General features: G+C 44.1%; 1 protein-coding gene and 1 pseudogene across 4 annotated transcripts in view; both read left to right on the forward strand.

Annotated features, from left to right (window-relative positions):
- Positions 1 to 6,595, forward strand: part of LOC117548295 (cytochrome P450 2K1-like) — a 50,103-nt gene extending 43,508 nt beyond the window's left edge. For all 4 annotated transcript variants that reach the window (XM_034219460.1, XM_034219459.1, XM_034219462.1 and 1 more), the window contains 5 exons: positions 2,713 to 2,892; positions 2,973 to 3,114; positions 5,402 to 5,586; positions 5,694 to 5,835; positions 5,919 to 6,595. In XM_034219460.1, the coding sequence (XP_034075351.1) occupies positions 2,713 to 2,892; positions 2,973 to 3,114; positions 5,402 to 5,586; positions 5,694 to 5,835; positions 5,919 to 6,106 (837 nt within the window). In that variant the 3' untranslated portion in view covers positions 6,107 to 6,595. The remainder of the gene's footprint in view (positions 1 to 2,712; positions 2,893 to 2,972; positions 3,115 to 5,401; positions 5,587 to 5,693; positions 5,836 to 5,918) is intronic.
- A 1,484-nt stretch (positions 6,596 to 8,079) lies between these two features.
- LOC117548581 lies at positions 8,080 to 17,469 on the forward strand (annotated as a pseudogene).
- Positions 17,470 to 18,867: the final 1,398 nt, after the last annotated feature.

The raw sequence follows: 18,867 nt of genomic DNA on the forward strand, positions 1-18,867 counted from the left end.
CCCCTGTAGACAGTTTAAAGTAAATACGTCTTCATCTGATGCGGCTTTTACTGTCAAAGGTTTTTGCGACTGGAAACATGCATTACAGACTGATAAAGGACTGCTAATGCATGCAGCATCAAAAGAACACATTTCATGTGAGAGTTTGCGGAGAGAGAGACAGATACGCGAGGAAACAAATAAGGAAATGAGAACTTTGGTGCGCACAGATCAGCTGGCACGGAACCGTTATTACGTGTCAGCTGTCGTTGATATTATAGCTTTTTTAGCCGTCAACCAACTCCCTCTCAGAGGTGACCACGATTCACTCCACAGCATGTCCGAGTCAGGCAGTGGGCTCTTCCTATCGCTGTTTGAGTATACGCTGCAGTACAAAGATGCAGAGTTGGCCAAAATAATGTTCTAAATTAGCTCGGCTGAGCGAAAGGATGCACCTGCAGTGCATAGGAAAATAAACCATGCCCAAGGCGGGCTAAACAGTTCATCGTCTCCGTCTCTATTTCTCTCCGAGTGCAACGATGAGGAAGCTGCCATCCTTAACCAGTGTGCCTTGCTCGTGATTTACCAGTGTTTGTGCTGCCACGCACACAATGTTTCAAAAGTGGTTTCTATGTTGCCCTTTATTTGTGTATGTATTTGCGATAAGTGTGCGTCTTTACGCACTGCTGTTGGCCTTGCTGTTTGATATATATTGTGCCGCAGGCCCGCAGCACGTGACGGTTTTGTGTGCCCTCCCATGAAAATCATATGCCCTCCCTTCAGATTTGTTCTGGCGCCGGGTCTGAGTGGGTCTCAGATGGTTTGGTCACCATTTATGTATTTGCGAGGAATACCTTTATATGATCATTATAGTTATTAAAGAATAAGAGAATAAATAAAAAACGGGTATGAAATACTATAGGACAGTAACACAAGAATACAGTTTAAAATGGGAATGATTAGTAAAATATCCATAAAGAAAAAGTGTATCTGTGTACAGTTGTGTTTCATATGGATGCTGAGAGATGTAGACTATCCATAGATCTCCTAATGTTGCTCTCAAAGTGCACCAGATTGATGCTTTTAACTTCAATATTTTAAAAATAATCTTCCCGGGGGAGCATGCCCCCAGACCCTCCTAGAGGAGATTAGGTCCACCCCCACCTAAAACATGTTCACATGGATAGGATACTAAATACATTTGCACCCTTTTTGTATGGTGGCCTATGTCCTTATATGTTTCTGTTTTGGTGGTCGTGCCACAACCGTGCATGTATGCAGAAGTCATAGGTGCGCTATACAATAGCACTACACCCTGCAATGTGTGTGAGAGACAACACACTTTACAGCATGTTTTTTGAAGTTGCGTTGGTGTTTGTGTGTTGGTTGTTGACGGCAGTGTGTGCCCCCCCTTTGTAAATGGAACGATCCATTTGTGTGTGTGTGTGCGCGAGCGAGAGAGAGTACTGGAGATTGTTGTTGTTAGCTTCTGGTGCTAGCGAGCTACGCTAACGGATATAAGGAGTTTTTTCAACAACAAAGTGGAGGAGAGTCCTCTCCTGTCAGACTGAGAGACTCAGTGAGCTAAAGGACTCTCTCAGTGTTATCTCAGTGGGTCTCAAACGTTTTGGTCACCATTAATGTAAACAATTATTTCCAAGGCACACGTTTATATGATCATTATAGTTATAAAAAAATAAGAGAGAAAATGGGTGTTGAGAGATGTATCCATAGATCTCTTCATTTTGCTCTCAAAGTACACCAGATTGATGCTTTTAACTTCAATATTTAAAAATCTTCCCGGGGGAGCTTGCCCCCGGACCCCCCTATGTGAGATCCACACACCACCTATAAAAATAGCACTTTACCCCTGCTTACATCTATATGTGGCCGTGAGCTGATTGTCGAGCCTTCATTGTAACAGTCGCGTGTACACTGTGTATTTGCGTGGGGATTGTTGCAGTAGAAAATTCCACTGTAGCGCCCGGTACATTAATGGGAAACCCTAAATGTTTGAGCACCCTCTATGAAACGTCAAGCTACCCCACAGCACCCCCAAAATAAATCTCTGGCGCCGCCACTGAGCCTGACTATTTGTGTTGGGGGGGCCCGACTTTTTTTTTTCTCCAAAGGGGGGGCCTGACAGAAAAAGTTTGAGAACCACTGCTTTAGGGTAACATTTAACTGACAAAACAATAAAAGAATGATTGAAACTAAAGGTATGGAGATGGGAAACATTTATTTTACGGTATCAAATAACTGATCAGGTGTGTCTTAAAGGTGGGGTAGGTAAGTTTGAGAAACCGGCTTGAGATACACTTTTTGTTATATTCCATGGAATGCTCTTAACATCCCGATAGCAATGAATATCTTAAGTGTTTTGACAAAAAATACATACAAAAATGTCATCTGTGGAAGCCGTAGTACTGTAAAAAGCACGACCAATCATTTGAGCCGGCCCGGCTAAAATAACTGGATGGCCTACCTTCCTGTCAGCCTTCCATCTGTGCACAAACTTATCTCGTGCCCTCATTGGTCATGTGCGCGTTCATGTGTGTTGGAGGAGGGGCTCTGTAAGGAAGTGGCACATTTTTTTCGGCTGTGTATTTTCAAATTCTAGCTCACTCAAGCTGGTTTCTCCAAAATTACCTACCCCACCTTTAATATTGAATACACTGTACAGTATATATGTTGGGTGTGCATTTTCTTCATTCATCTTTGTTGTTTTCACAGCTCTACAACATGTTTCCCAGGCTGGTCAGTTGGATAAAGAACCGTCAGCTGCTTTTACAAAATGTTGAGATGACCATAAAAGATGTCAAGGCTTTAGTCAAGAATCTGAAAGAGACTCTGAACCCTAGCGTCTGCAGAGGGCTTGTCGACTGTTTTCTGATTCGGAAGAAGAAAGAAGAAGTAAGACAACCTCACTGCATATGCATCAAACAAAGAGAACATTGTATTTTATAACAATATGTGGGTGCTCTTTCTCTCAGGACTCTGGTGTGAAGGACACTCACTACAACGAGAAGAATTTGATATTTACAGTAACCAACCTGTTTTCTGCTGGTACCGACACCACAGCAACGACACTGAGATGGGGTTTGCTGCTTATGGCTAAATATCCGCATGTACAAGGTAAAATAAAGATGAGGCTTGTAGGCGTGCATTTATATTTGCACCTCTGGATGCCCATCAAATAAATCAAGTTTAGATTAGGTATTATTATATAAGTTCAAATATATATATTACGATAAACCATATATGATGGAAACCACTTAAAGGGAAACTAGCAGGCATTGAAATAAAGCTAAGTAAGTAACCTCCGGGAGATATCAAGAGTACAGTAGTTTTAGGCCTCCCTCTTAAGTCACTACCCTTTTTGAAACCTTTTTTTTGCTTTTACCTTTTTTTCTATTTTTTACAGATTGTGTTTTTATGCAGGCTTTATTTCAGGGAATACCAGTCTTACTTAAAGTGGACCTATCATGCTATATTTGAATAATATATTGTAGGGCAGGGCCATACCTATATAAAACATGTCTGTGAAGTTTTTCTTTTTCAAAATACCAAACAGATCATGCATTTTAGCCATGCCTCATTTCGCTCTATTTGCTCTATTCCAGCCCTGTTTTTGCAAGGGCTGATTCTGTGGCAAATGAGCTGCAGCTGACCACGCCGCCCTGCAAAGGAGGGGGGCGAGGCACGAGCATCATGTTACCATGCTGTTACCATGCCACGGCAACCCCCCATTCCCCTGATAGGTGGAGAGTTGCCCATATAGAGTGGCGAAGTCACGCCCATCTACTTCCGGTCCATGGGACCTTATTTCGGAAAAATAATGTATTGAAGTCAATGGAGAGACAAAACTTATCTTTCGATCCCATTTGAATTGTGCCATGAATTACACATATGATGTTTGTCAATCTTAAAAAATAATTTCCGTGTCAAAAAAGTCAGTGTGTCGTAAAACTGTTGAAATATAAGACTATGATAAATACGCAACTAGAAAGACTACAAATCCCAGAGTTGCGTAAGTGATGTCACAATTGTTTTCCTCCACTAAGAGATAGCTAAGATCAGCGCCATATAGATAGAATCCATCTATATGGCGCTGGCTAAGATAAGATAACTTTAACAAGATGCCTGTGTGCTTAGTAACAGGTTGTTATCATACCAACAATGGGTCTTGCTCGTTCTTTCGCTTCCCGTCTGATGAAAGGACCAGGAGTGGCTGGATCAAGTTAGCTACCTAGCTAGTAGCTAGCACGTTAGTTAGCATTACAGATTTGTCATTTTTATTAGCCTTAATATGAAGTAACATTAAGTAACCCAAAATGTTAAACAGTAAGAGTAGTAGTCATATTTCGTGAACCCTTTGAAGAGTACTGTCACCGGTGTGATCATTCTATAATACACAATTTAAGCCCGGGGGAGAAATGCTAACGCTAGCATCGGCGATCGCCGATCTTTTCTACTTCATGCTATCTGCACAAATGGTTGACATTAAACATTAAAAAGACCAGGCAGTTCAGAGAGAATCAAAGGAAGGAAGGCAGGCAGGCAGCTTTGCATGACATTCTTCTGGACGTGTTTCATTGTGGTGATAGTGAGGGTAGTCAATCGTTTTGTTGACAAGACAGTAGTGACGGCCATCTTGGTGACGTGTGTTGTACTGCGAGACCAGAGATGTAGTTCATTGAGCGTTTCACACAAACAAATGTGTTACTTCACAGTTTTACGACACATTTTTTTTTTTTACTTGCAAAATTATCTTTTAAATTGACAAACATCATATGTGTAATTCGTGGCACAATTCAAACGGGGTCGAAAGATAATCTTTCTCTCTCCATTGACTTCAATACATAATCTTTTCGAAATAAGGTCCCATGGAGGTCCACCGGAAGGGGAGGGACTTCGCCACTCTATCGGCGGAGCTCCTTGTTTCTGACGTCAGAGATATTTCAAATCTGTATCAGTCTGTATCAGATCCGTAGCAGCCCCGTTTTTAGAAATTTGGGTATGGAGGAAAAGAGAGACGGTTGTGTTTTCTGACACTTGGTGAGTTCCCTGACACACCGGGGACACATATTCATGTATAAAAGACGTACAAAAGTGCATTTTGCATGATAGGTCCCCTTTAAACTATATTACCGAAAATGTTTCTTCTGTAGATTTCGAAGGCAGAGGAAATTACATTCCCATCAGCCTCAGCTGCACTTTGCGTTTAGTGATTATAAACCATTATAGTAAACGATACATCTGATAGCATCGTCATTTTGAACAGGTTAGCATGCTGACTTTAGCATTTTACCCCAAAAGTACAGCTTCACAAAGCCACTGGCAGGGCTGTGAACTCTAAGTCAAGATACAAATAACTTATTAATATATATATTATTAACAGTTATTGATTTTGTGTGTTCAGACCAGGTCCAGGAGGAGCTGAGCAGAGTGATAGGATGCCGTCAGGCAGGGGTCGATGACCGGAAGAACCTGCCGTACACTGATGCTGTCATCCATGAGATACAGAGACTGGCCAACATTGTCCCCATGGCCATTCCTCATAAAACCAGCCGAGATGTCACCTTCCAAGGATACTTCATCAAAGAGGTCAGGTGTTAAGGTGTTTCAAAACTTAGCCACAACAAAATATGCCGGAGATTCTCATTCTCTCCATACTTGTTATGATACACCTTGCTCTCCGCTTTTTCCTACAGGGGACTACTGTGCTTCCTCTTCTTACTTCTGTCCTGTATGATGAGAGTGAATGGGAAACACCACACACTTTCAACCCTTCCCACTTCCTGGATAAGGAGGGTAACTTTTTCAGGAGGGACGCCTTCATGCCATTTTCTGCAGGTACCAACTTTGTATTTAAATATATTACCATTCTAAAGATGTGATCCAGTTTAACTACATGCAAATCTATTTTTCTCTCAAAGGTCGCAGGGTGTGTCTGGGGGAGAGTCTGGCCAAGATGGAGCTGTTCATCTTCTTCACCTTCCTCCTCCAGCGCTTTCGTTACACTCCTCCACCTGGAGTTACAGAGGATGAACTGGATCTCACTCCAGCTGTGGGCTTCACCCTCAGCCCGTCACCTCATGAGCTGTGTGCCGTTAGACGCCAATAAGAAATGGAGCGAGGGCACTGCATTATAACTGCTTGGAAAAATAAATTGTGTTTGACTCTTATTAATCAGCTAGCATTTGTCCTATTCTCATGAAGTTGTCTGAAATTGTATTTTAGAAATAATGTTATATTACTATTGTGGGAGACAATTCTGTGTAGCAATGCAATGGGAGTGCACCGACTCAGGAAGGAGACACGGGGAGAGCTGGAGCTTTGGGAGACAAAACACTGAGAGCACCTCAGCCAAGGTTACAGGTGCATGTGCTCAGTCTGATAAACTGATAAACTTGGTCAAAGTTATGGGCCTTGGAAAATATTTCCCCAACAACTATAACATTTTTAGAACTGCCTCTTCATACACCTCATGTTTATCTAAAAAAAAAAATGCAATGTAATCTTCAATGTACAATCAAATGCATTTATTTACAAATCGTATATGTTTGTGACCACTTTTTACCTTGAAAATAAATACTTAATAATTCAAAGACAATTCTGGATTCAAGCGTTGTGCTTCTGCTTGCTAACTTGCTAAAAAGTACACACAGGTCCTTGATCAGTTGATCATTCATTGCTGCCCATTGTAGGCCTACTTCTCTAGAAATAAAAGGACTATTTTGTTTTGTATACAGTAAGCATACGGAGTCCGAGAAGGATTTCAAGATGGCGCCTGTGTCGGCATGCCGCTCCCTCAGCTCTCTGCCTTTAGCTATCCTGTTTTTGTTTTATGTTTGTCAGAATGTCCCTGCTCTGCTTGTCTATGATCGCCAAGCTCTCCTCCACCTAAGACCCTCACTGGAGTTTATACTGCTGCCCAAACCTATATCTGGCACAGACCCGGCGCCAGAACAAATCTGAAGGGAGGGCATATGATTTTCATGGGAGGGCACACAAAACCGTCACGTGCTGCGGGCCTGCGGCACAATATATATCAAACAGCAAGGCCAACAGCAGTGCGTAAAGACGCACACTTATCGCAAATACTAAAGGACAACATATAAACCACTTTTGAAACATTGTGTGCGTGGCAGCACAAACACTGGTAAATCACGAGCAAGGCACACTGGTTAAGGATGGCAGCTTCCTCATCGTTGCACTCGGAGAGAAATAGAGACGGAGACGATGAACTGTTTAGCCCGCCTTGGTGGGCGTATCTCAGACCATTTACCGGTTCTGTTTAGAACCTCGATCCCTTCTGTAGGAGTCGAATCACGTGCTCCTGCGCGTTGTCTGCGTTCAATTAACCCCTTGACTGCCTCACAGTTTTCAGATGCTTTTAATACTTATCCGATTTGTAAATTAGAGGTGAACTGTGCTTTTAGTGCGGATGAGCTTATCTCTTTGTTTGATTCGACATGCACACTAATACTGGATTCCGTTGCTCCTTTTACGCTTAGACGCAACAATGTTCTCTTAGAGCCGTGGCTCAATGATTGTACTCGCGCCTTTAGACGCGCTTGTAGGCGTGCAGAGAGAAAATGGAAAAAGGATAAACTTCATGTCTCCTTAGAAATTCTTCGTGCTTGCCTTTCCGATTATCAGACGGCAGTTAAAGCAGCCAAAACAGAGTATATTTCTCTGTTAATCTCCAAAAACCTCAAGTTCTTTTTAATGTCCTCAATTCGATCATTAATCCTTGTGATGCTTCTCCAATTGTGCCATCAACTACTCTCTGCGATACATTTCTTACATTTTTTATTGAAAAAGTATCTGCTCTAAGGCTAGCCTATACTAGTGCTACCCCAGATCCTGCTCCCTTTCTGTGCCCTGCTGTCCTCGACCATTTTGAGCCTGTATCCCTCTCTTCTCTTTCGGAAGTAGTCAAGCACCTGCGGCCGACAAACTGTATCTTAGACAGCATTCCCTCTCGCTTCCTTAGAGATGTTTTTGAATCAAATCAAGGCAAGGCAAGGCAAGGCAAGGCAAGGCAAGGCAAGGCAAGGCCAAGGCAAGGCCAAGGCAAGGCAAGGCAAGGCAATGGCAAGGCAAGGCAAGGCCAAGGCCAGCAAGCAAGGGCAAGGCAAGGCAAGGCAAGGCCAAGGCAAGGCAGGCAAGTCAAGGCAAGGCAAGGCAAGGGCAAGGCCAAGGCAAGGCAAGGCAAGGCAAGGCCAGGCAAGGAAGGGCAAGGCCAAGGCAACACGGGCAAGGCAAGGCAAGGCAAGGCAAGGCAAGGCAAGGCAAGGCAAGGCAAGGCAAGGCAAGGCAAGGAGGCAAGGCAAGGCAGCAAGGCAAGGCAAGGCAAGGCAAGGCAAGGCAAGGCAAGGCAAGGCAAGGCAAGGCAAGGCAATGCAAGGCAAGGCAAGGCAAGGCAAGGCAAGGCAAGGCCAAGGCCAAGGCAAGGCAAGGCAAGCAAGGCAAGGCAAGGCAAGGCAAGGCAAGGCAAGGCAAGGCAAGGCAAGGCAAGGCAAGGCAAGGCAAGGCAAGGCAAGGCAAGGCCAAGGCAAGGCAAGGCAGGCAAGGCAAGGGCAAGGCAAGGCAATGCAAGGCAAGGCAAGGCAAGGCAAGGCCAAGGCAAGCAGGCAAGGCAAGGCAAGGCAAGGCAAGGCAATGCAAGGCAAGGCAAGGCAAGCCAAGGCAAGGCAAGGCAAGGCAAGGCAAGGCAAGGCAAGGCAAGGCAAGGCAAGGCAAGGCAAGGCAAGGCCAAGGCAAGGCAAGGCAAGGCAAGGCAAGGCAAGGCAAGGCAAGGCAAGGCAAGGCAAGGCAAGGCAAGGCAAGGCAAGGCAAGGCAAGGCAAGGCAAGGCAAGGCAAGGCAAGGCAAGGCAAGGCAAGGCAAGGCAAGGCAAGGCAAGGCAAGGCAAGGCAAGGCAAGGCAAGGCAAGGCAAGGCAAGGCAAGGCAAGGCAGGCCAAGGCAAGGCAAGGCAAGGCAAGGCAAGGCAAGGCAAGGCAAGGCAAGGCAAGGCAAGGCAAGGCAAGGCAAGGCAAGGCAAGGCAGGCAAGGCAAGGCAAGGCAAGGCAAGGCAAGGCAAGGCAAGGCAAGGCAAGGCAAGGCAAGGCAAGGCAAGGCAAGGCAAGGCAAGGCAAGGCAAGGCAAGGCAAGGCAAGGCAAGGCAAGCAAGGCAAGGCAAGGCAAGGCAAGGCAAGGCAAGGCAAGGCAAGGCAAGGCAAGGCAAGGCAAGGCAAGGCAAGGCAAGGCAAGGCAAGGCAAGGCAAGGCAAGGCAAGGCAAGGCAAGGCAAGGCAAGGCAAGGCAAGGCAAGGCAAGGCAAGGCAAGGCAAGGCAAGGCAAGGCAAGGCAAGGCAAGGCAAGGCAAGGCAAGGCAAGGCAAGGCAAGGCAAGGCAAGGCAAGGCAAGGCAAGGCAAGGCAAGGCAAGGCAAGGCAAGGCAAGGCAAGGCAAGGCAAGGCAAGGCAAGGCAAGGCAAGGCAAGGCAAGGCAAGGCAGGCAAGGCAAGGCAAGGCAAGGCAAGGCAAGGCAAGGCAAGGCAAGGCAAGGCAAGGCAAGGCAAGGCAAGGCAAGGCAAGGCAAGGCAAGGCAAGGCAAGGCAAGGCAAGGCAAGGCAAGGCAAGGCAAGGCAAGGCAAGGCAAGGCAAGGCAAGGCAAGGCAAGGCAAGGCAAGGCAAGGCAAGGCAAGGCAAGGCAAGGCAAGGCAAGGCAGCAGGCAAGCAAGGCAAGGCAAGGCAAGGCAAGGCAAGGCAAGGCAAGGCAAGGCATACGGCAAGGCAAGGCAAGGCAAGGCAAGGCAAGGCAAGGCAAGGCAAGGCAAGGCAAGGCAAGGCAAGGCAAGGCAAGGCAAGGCAAGGCAAGGCAAGGCAAGGCAAGGCAAGGCAAGGCAAGGCAAGGCAAGGCAAGGCAAGGCAAGGCAAGGCAAGGCAAGGCAAGGCAAGGCAAGGCAAGGCAAGGCAAGGCAAGGCAAGGCAAGGCAAGGCAAGGCAAGGCAAGGCAAGGCAAGGCAAGGCAAGGCAAGGCAAGGCAAGGCAAGGCAAGGCAAGGCAAGGCAAGGCAAGGCAAGGCAAGGCAAGGCAAGGCAAGGCAAGGCAAGGCAAGGCAAGGCAAGGCAAGGCAAGGCAAGGCAAGGCAAGGCAAGGCAAGGCAAGGCCAGGCAAGGCAAGGCAAGGCAAGGCAAGGCAAGGCAAGGCAAGGCAAGGCAGGCAAGCAAGCAAGGCAAGGCAAGGCAACGGCAAGGCAAGGCAAGGCAAGGCAAGGCAAGGCAAGGCAAGGCAAGGCAAGGCAAGGCAAGGCAAGCAAGGCAAGGCAAGGCAAGGCAAGGCAAGGCAAGGCAAGGCAAGGCAGCAAGGCAAGGCAAGGCAGGCAAGGCAAGGCAAGGCAAGGCAAGGAAGGCAAGGCAAGGCAAGAGGCAAGGGCAAGGCAAGGCCAAGGCAAGGCAAGGCAAGGCAAGGCAAGGCAAGGCAAGGCAAGGCAAGGCAAGGCAAGCAAGGCAAGGCAAGGAGCAAGGCAAGGCAAGGCAAGGCAAGGCAGGCAAGGCAAGGCAAGGCAAGGCAAGGCAAGGCAGGCAAGGCAAGGCAAGGCAAGGCAAGGCAAGAAGGCAAGGCAAGGCAAGGCAAGGCAGGCAAGGCAAGGCAAGGCAAGGCAAGGCAAGGCAAGGCAAGGCAAGGCAAGGCAAGGCAAGGCAAGCAAGGCAAGGCAAGGCAAGGCAAGCAAGGCAAGGCAAGGCAAGGCAAGGCAAGGCAAGGCAAGGCAAGGAAAGGCAAGGAAAGGCAAGGCAAGGCAAGGCAAGGGCAAGGCAAGGCAAGGCAAGGCAAGGCAAGGCAAGGCAAGGCAAGGCAAGGCAAGGCAAGGCAAGGCAAGGCAAGGCAAGGCAAGGCAAGGCAAGGCAAGGCAAGGCAAGGCAAGGCAAGGCAAGGCAAGGCAAGGCAAGGCAAGGCAAGGCAAGGCAAGGCAGCAAGGCCAAGGCAAGGCAAGGCAAGGGCAAGGCAAGGCAAGGCAAGGCAAGGCAAGGCAAGGCAAGGCAAGGCAAGGCAAGGCAAGGCAAGGCAAGGCAAGGCAAGGCAAGGCAAGGCAAGGCAAGGCAAGCAAGGCAAGGCAAGGCAAGGCAAGGCAAGGCAAGGCAAGGCAAGGCAAGGCAAGGCAAGGCAAGGCAAGGCAAGGCAAGGCAAGGCAAGGGCACAGGCAAGGCAAGGCAAGGCAAGGCAAGGCAAGGCAAGGCAAGGCAAGGCAAGGCAAGGCAAGGCAAGGCAAGGCAAATTTCTCGCATGAAATGACCAAACTAACCTTAAAATAGGCATTTTACACCGAGAATAAAACGAAGGTCGGCCATGTTTTTTTTTCTGCAGGGAGAAATTTGAAGATCACGTGACATAGAAGCCAGCCATTGGAATGAATGGTGAAAAAAAATGTAGGCATCTTACAATTTCAGAGGCGTTTTGTAGATATACTACGTCCTACGTTGTGGACCAACGTAGTTATTACACGTTTTTTTGTGAGACTGTATATAAAGGGTTTCACATCAGTGAAGACACCTCAAGAGAACACTCAGAGCGAGGGGACATGCACGTCCCTCTGAGCTGAGTTATTGACAGATTCGAATTTCGTGGATCAATAACTCATGAACATAACGTTGTTAAAATACAAACAACATGACTTTACAATCATAGCAAGATAGACAACGAGCTACAGAGTCGTTTTTATCAGAACAGTTCGATACGCGCCGTCATCCGAGCTAAACATCAAGAATTGTTCACAATCTGCAGCTTGAGGAGGGAGAGGAGTGCTTAGGGACCGTCTACAAACTGCAACGGGGTTTTGCGAGATCTCGCAAAAGTATTGCGAGATCTGGCAAAACTTTTTTTTTTTTTTTCAAATAATTTTTTTTTTCTTCTCCATGTCCCTAGATGCTCCGTAGATAACAAATGTAACAAAGTAACATATTTACCAACACATGTTCTACGCCACTACATTAGGGTGACCAGACGTCCCCGTTTTCCGGGGACAGTCCCCGTTTGTATTGGCCTGTCCCAGGTTGAAACTGTCCCCGGAAATGTCCCCGTTTTTTAATATACGTTAAAAACACATAGCAAGGTGAAATAAAACGTTTCATGTCAGGAAACACAGGGTAAACAGACTGTGGTCAAGCCAGCCCCCACTTCAGAAAACACAGTCAAGCCAGCCCGCACGTTGTTTTGCGGTGTGCGAATATCCTATGCATTACGGTAGAGGCCTGTAAAAACTGCCTTCAAAATAAAAGCGTTTACTCGGTCAATAACAAATATAAAAAACACACCAAACATATTCATATATACTGGAACTTAAATTAAGAAATATGTACTATATAATGTGATCAATAATAATTTAAAACAAACTACGTATAACTACCACATTATAACTGAGTGAATGTGAAATGTAAGTATACAGTTATGAAGACATATCTGACATTTCCACTGGGTGACTAATTTCAATTGATGTTGACACCATCTCACAACACTCCTAAAATAACATTACTTTCTGAAGCACAATTTAAAATGTATGCTGTTTAAAATCTCAAATTAGATCTATTGTCCATCTATATTTTGATTATTATTTAATGGAACCGTCCATAATCAAAGAGTCATTCGAAGTCAATCAAATACTTATTTCACTTCAGGGTGATAGCAAGAGACCCCATCTAGTCAATCAGAGAAAATCAGGACAATCTGATGTAGAATTTCAAAATAAAATAGTTTTGAAATCTCATATGGACTATCGTCCTTCTGTTTTTATACAACAATAAATAAAAAACTGTCAAATAATCAGACTTATTTCACTCCAGGGTGATAGCAGGACACCCCATCTAGTCACTCAGAGAGAATCAGGACAATCTGATGTAGAGTTTCAAAATAAAATACCTTTGAAGTCTCATATATGAGCTATCACCCCTCTGTTTTTAGATAAGAATAAAACAAAAACTATCCAGTATCAAAGACTTATTTCACTTCAGGGTGATAGCAGGACACCCCATCTAGTCACTCAGAGAGAATCTGGACAATCTGATGTACAGTTTCAAAATAAAAGACCTTTGAAGTCTCATATATGAGCTATCTTCCTTCTGTTTGTATCCAACAGTTCAAATGTTCGAATTAGATTAAACCAGAATTGTCTCCCTTTTTTCTTTAACAGTGAAGAAAATTGGATATGTTAATGATATTGACCGCAAAAATCTAAATGTCCCGGGTTTTCATTTTGAAAATCTGGTCACCTTACACTACATACTTACATTTAAATGTGTGCTGCGTCGGCTCCCATGGTCGGCTCAGCCATTCTCCGCAAGGGTTTTTGAAATTGGTCCGTGCGCAAAGCATTGTGGGGATTTTAAGGACGCAAAGTCTACCCATGTGCAGCCTCGAAATTTCCCATGGATGTATAATAAGAACTGGATACAGCGTGGGAGGCGGGGCCTCATTCATTCCTATGAGAGTTGCTCAATGGCGCATGATGACAAAATGGCCCAACTTTTGAGAGAGCGAAACGTCACAGATTACCCGGCATGCCTGAGAAGTACCTGTATGTGCACTCATAGAGCATGCGCAACTTTAACCACGCCGCCCAAAAGGCTCGTTCACATTAAGCACGTGAATTTGCGTACACGTTACACGTAACAGCACCGCGCGTTCATGACAGCATGGTACTGGATTTATATTAACGAGGCGGCAGTTAGCAGCTAGCGGCTAGCTAGTAAATTATGCTAAGTTACACATCAATCGTTATGTACTTTTATATTACGCTGACATCAGGATCTAGTGATATCCAAGCAACAGAGCTTCATTTAGCATGATACTTGTGTGGGTTGTACATGAAACCACTTGGTAATATATAAAAATGTATATGTTGAACTTGAAGCCTGTTATGATCAATTGTGAGTTAAAACTTTATCTAAAAAGTAAAGCTGATGATGGATTACTGTGGTGGAGTTAAAATAACAATAGCCTATTTCTTTTTGAAATGTGATGGAGTAAAAGGATAGTAACTGTGATTATTCATGTTAAGTAGCCCACAAGTAACTAAAACAATTGCAAGTGCAATAAGAAGCTACAGGAACTTAATCTACGTCGGTAATATTAACTTTATTTAATACAAGATTTACGGTACAAGATTTACATCATACAGCCCATGTAGTATAATATTTTACAAATGATGAATTACAGCAAACATGTGCAATATATCCATTATTACAGCTCCGTGGGCTGGCAGTAAGGCGATATGGTCCGTTGTTATTGTGCATCCATGGGTAAAGAGAAACTCATGTAGTGCTGAACACGTAACATGAACGTGCCGGGCGGCGCGGTCCCGTGGGTTAGATGCGCGTTCATAATGCAGAGGGAAATAACTCTCAGAATAACGTTATTAGCACATTTTTACAACTTGAGGAACGAATGTTTTTAATAAGGGCTATACAAACGTTCATACTGGGTAGTTTATTTAGTTTAAAAAAAAGTATCCAACGAGTTACAGACCACTCTTTCCCCATGTAAATCAATGGGGAAAAGTGTTTCCGGGCCCAGCAACCTAAAGGAAGTGTAGTACCGCCGTTTGACCAGCACGAATATTCTCATCAGACTCCGGCGCACTTCCTGGGGGCTTGAAATTTCCCCCAAACCAAGGACGCGGCCTCGGTGGAATTCCAAGTATGCTGGAGATTGAAACAGTCCTTCGGCGGCACTCGATGACGTAGTATCCTTGAAATATTGGCTTGGAAGCCAGTATCCTCGAGATTGAGAAACGGCCTCCACGGCTCCTCCGCGGATGCATTTCCGGGAACGGTGGAGGCGTGACGCACGGCCGGATTTATCTCAGCCAATGACAGCTCTGCATGCATCCCCTGGATTATATTATTTAACTGCTTTCATCACGACGCGATGTTTACAGTGAGAACAGCTGTGAGGTCTGTGCAGAAAGCAGAGCAGTGTGTACAATATATATCACTCAGTATAACAGGCCTACATTACTCTCTGTATTTGTATGCTGTAGTTTAGTAGATATCTACAAACAAATTGTCGATATTTGTCTAAGACCATTTAGTGCTTCACATAATAAAATACACAACGGCTGTAGCCTGATTATGATTTAGGAGCTGTAGGTGTGTGTGGTACAGTGTGTAGGTGTGTGTGTGGTACAGTGTGTATAGATGTCAGCGACCAGTCTCTGATTGTGTTACGTTATTATGAGAGTGCTCTCATACTTGTTTGATTGGGACAATCAAGCATTTATTTCTTCCTTGAACACTGAAAACAGCTGTTGGACGACAATATTTTCTGAAGGAAGTCAAGTTCAGGTGACAGGATCATGTTGGAGGATCTTTTCCAGTCATTGTGGGTCTGCTTGTCCTCCATCTTGTTTACCCAAGCTTCAGCTCCAAAAGCAGGAAGAGGGAGCCACCGGGGCTTAGACCATTTCCCCTGCTTGGAAACTTGCTTCAGGTGGATCTCAAGAGACTCGACCGCTCTCTTGTTGATGTGTGTAGGATGTATTAGAACGAAATCTAAAATGAAAATTGTAAATAAGCAATCTGTATGTAAAAAACCACCTGTATGTAAATTGTAAATAAGCCATCTGTATGTCTTATATGTCTTAAATGACATGATGAATTGGAAATGGGGGACCCTGATGTAAACAAGACGAAAGTCTTTCTCTGGTCTGCATCCCCTTAACAATTGTATGTTTTGAGCTGTACTGTACTGTACCCAATATACAAGCTGTTAATAAACTTTTAAATCAATCAATCAGAACTGTTTTGTTTGTCTTAAGCTATAAGGTATTTTCATTGCTTTTAATATGAGACCAAAAAAACGGTATTTTAACATTGTTAATTCAATTAGAATTCCTACAGAGGAGAGTCTGTAGACAGTCAGTCTCACTATTTCTTGCTCCATCTTTTTAGCTGTCCAAAAAATATGGACCAGTGTTCACAGTCTACTTAGGAATGCAGAAGGTGGTGGTCCTGGCAGGATACAAGACAGTCAAACAGGCTCTGGTAAACCATGCTGAGGAGTTTGGAGAACGAGAAGTCACTCCAATATTCTATGATTTCAACAAAGGACACGGTAAAGAAATGTTTCTTTGTTTTACTAGCCTGATTTTATCCTTGTCTAAACATGTAAAAAGCTCTTCTATCAAGGCATACTGTTTTCCAATGGTGAAGTGTGGAAAGAAATTAGGTGTTTTGCTCTAAGTACACTGAAAGATTTTGGGATGGGCAAAAGAATAACTGAAGGGAAAATAATTGAAGAATGTGGCTACCTGATTGAAGAATTCAACAACATGAAGGTAACATTATCTCCACTTAAACACAACATGGGTTTATACAGCAACATTGAATAAATTACTCACGTGCTGTTTTTTTCTTAGGTAAAACCTTCGATAACACCAATTAATTAATTACGCAGCTTCCAATATTATATCCTCTCTCATGTTTGGAAAGAGATTTGAATACAAGGACCCTGACATCCAAGCTATGTTGGAAAGAGACCATGAAACCATCCGTCTTACGGGAACAGCATCCATTCTGGTACAGACTGATTTCAGATTGACTAACTTGTGATGAAGAAAAACCTAACACTTAAGAGCTACTAATTAAAATGGCTAAGATGTAAATGTTTAATCAAACAAAAACATTATTCTAATACAGCTGGGGCTTGAGATCTCATGGCTGTCATAATTGTTACATTAAGTCCTAAAACAATGAATGTGTTTGGTATTCTGCTGTATTACAGATATACAACGTGTTTCCTTGGCTGGGACCTTGTATTAATAACTGGAGGGATTTGATGAAACTGGTGGAGGACAGCATGAAGGAAACAAAGAGCATGATGGCGGACTTGAAGGAGACTCTGAACCCTGACATGCTTTGTGGATGCATTCCTGACCCGTAAACAAAATCTGGAGGTAATATGTCTAACTCCAGTGAAACCACCCCGGTTGATGATACTGATCATTGATTAATTTGCCTGTGGCCCTGAGAGATCATCACACTGCAAATTAAGAAAACAAATGCAAAAAGACACAACAGGGTAAAATCTTTACCACACAACGGAAACTGTTTCTGGATGACACATAAAGTGATCCACGCGCAATAATCATGTTGTCGTGGATTCAGGACTATGTTTTGAATCTCATTTGGTTACGTGTTGCAGCAGGTGTAATGCCATAATAAAATGGTCTGTAGATATTATTATATCTGAATCATGTGATCACAATAATAGAGAGCCGACTGTTACTCATATAAATGTCATCCAGTTAACTTGCTGAAACTCTTGGTTCTCAAAGGTCGCAGGATGTGTCCTGGAGAGAGTCTGGCCAGAATGGAGCTGTTCCTCTTCTTCACCTTTTGTTTCACTCCTCCACCTGGAGTTACAGTGGATGCACTGGATCTCGCTCCCGTTGTGGGCATCACCCTGACCCCTTCCCCTCATGAGCTGTGTGCTGTCAGTCGCTACTGAGGATGGGAACCGGTCACTTGTCACTTGTGGTCACTCAGTGGGCCACGATGTGGGAGGGGATGTTGCGTGAGAATGCTGCATTGACATTTTACCGTTTGGCTAAAAATCTAAGGAACCCTGATGGTATACAACCGGAGCAATTATTTTAATCGATTATATTGAAGGGTGACAAAAAAGTAAAAAATAATAGGGGGAAACAAATCATGGTTATACTTGTATTTAAATTGCAACAGGTATCACTGCCTTTGTCTGTCACCCCAAACCAACAGGAGGAGGTGTGCCTGCTGTAAATTCCACACTATTCCTTCCTTTAAACTACTACCAGGCCACTCAAAAGGGACCTCATTAAGCATACATGTTTTCATCCTTTTGTGATGTTTTCTTCCCTGTTGGCAGACCCAATGACTGTCATCTCCAATTAATCAATCTTCTTATCACTTGGTAGCCAGCCGTCTCTCACTGCTCCAGTGAGCTGCTCCGTTTAAATACATCTTTATTTGGTAATGCAGCAGAAATGACACATATAAATAATTAAAATGTTTTTACTAACCTCCCCTCCCCCCTTCATTACTATTCCCTCCCTCATCTTATGCTCAGTTATTTATATTAGTATTTTGGTTTTGGTCAAATATGCTAACATACATTTTAAATGTTACCATCAGTTTAATTGTGGTAGTTCTGGTTAAAGATTAAAATACTGCTCTTGCATGCCAATCCTCCAGTGCAGGTCATTAGATGAATTGCACCTTTTAGAAATGCAAGTGTATTCATAAAAACAAGTAAACCCTGCTGTATACTTAGAATATGTTTGCTTCTCACACACTGCATCATACATGTAAACGGGAAAGTGATTTTTTAATAATACTCTTTATCAGTTAGCAAAGAGATATGAAAACTAACAGGGCATGATTCTAGTTGTTGTGATACAAAATAAGGAAGATTTTATATATTTTTTTGAATCTGCCTACTATGGTCAAGATGACACATAAACATATTTGTCCTAAAGCCTTGCATTCTATTGCTGTTTTTGTTCTCTTTAAATGTACTTTTGGTAATAAAATTAATCAAAATAGGAAATGCTACAGCATATGTTTACATGAAGGCTACTAAGGTCCTTCCACTTTTAAAATATCGACTTGCTGATCCTGCGAAGAATGGTTGGAGTTTATCACTCGCTATATGGAAACAATGCAGTCCTGGAGAGCTGAACAACTGTTTGGAAATCAACTGTTTTATTTAATGCTTCACTGAAAGTCTGAGAATGTGACTGGGTGGGTAAGAAGCTGCAAACACCTGTATACAGTATGGGGTAAATGGAGTAAGTGCGGTTCTCAGCATTAATACATGGTATACACCTATTCATCCCTGTTATACAGTATACTGTATCGCAGCAGCTTT

Source organism: Gymnodraco acuticeps, unplaced genomic scaffold (assembly GCF_902827175.1).
Source record: "Gymnodraco acuticeps unplaced genomic scaffold, fGymAcu1.1, whole genome shotgun sequence".
NCBI lineage: Eukaryota > Metazoa > Chordata > Actinopteri > Perciformes > Bathydraconidae > Gymnodraco > Gymnodraco acuticeps.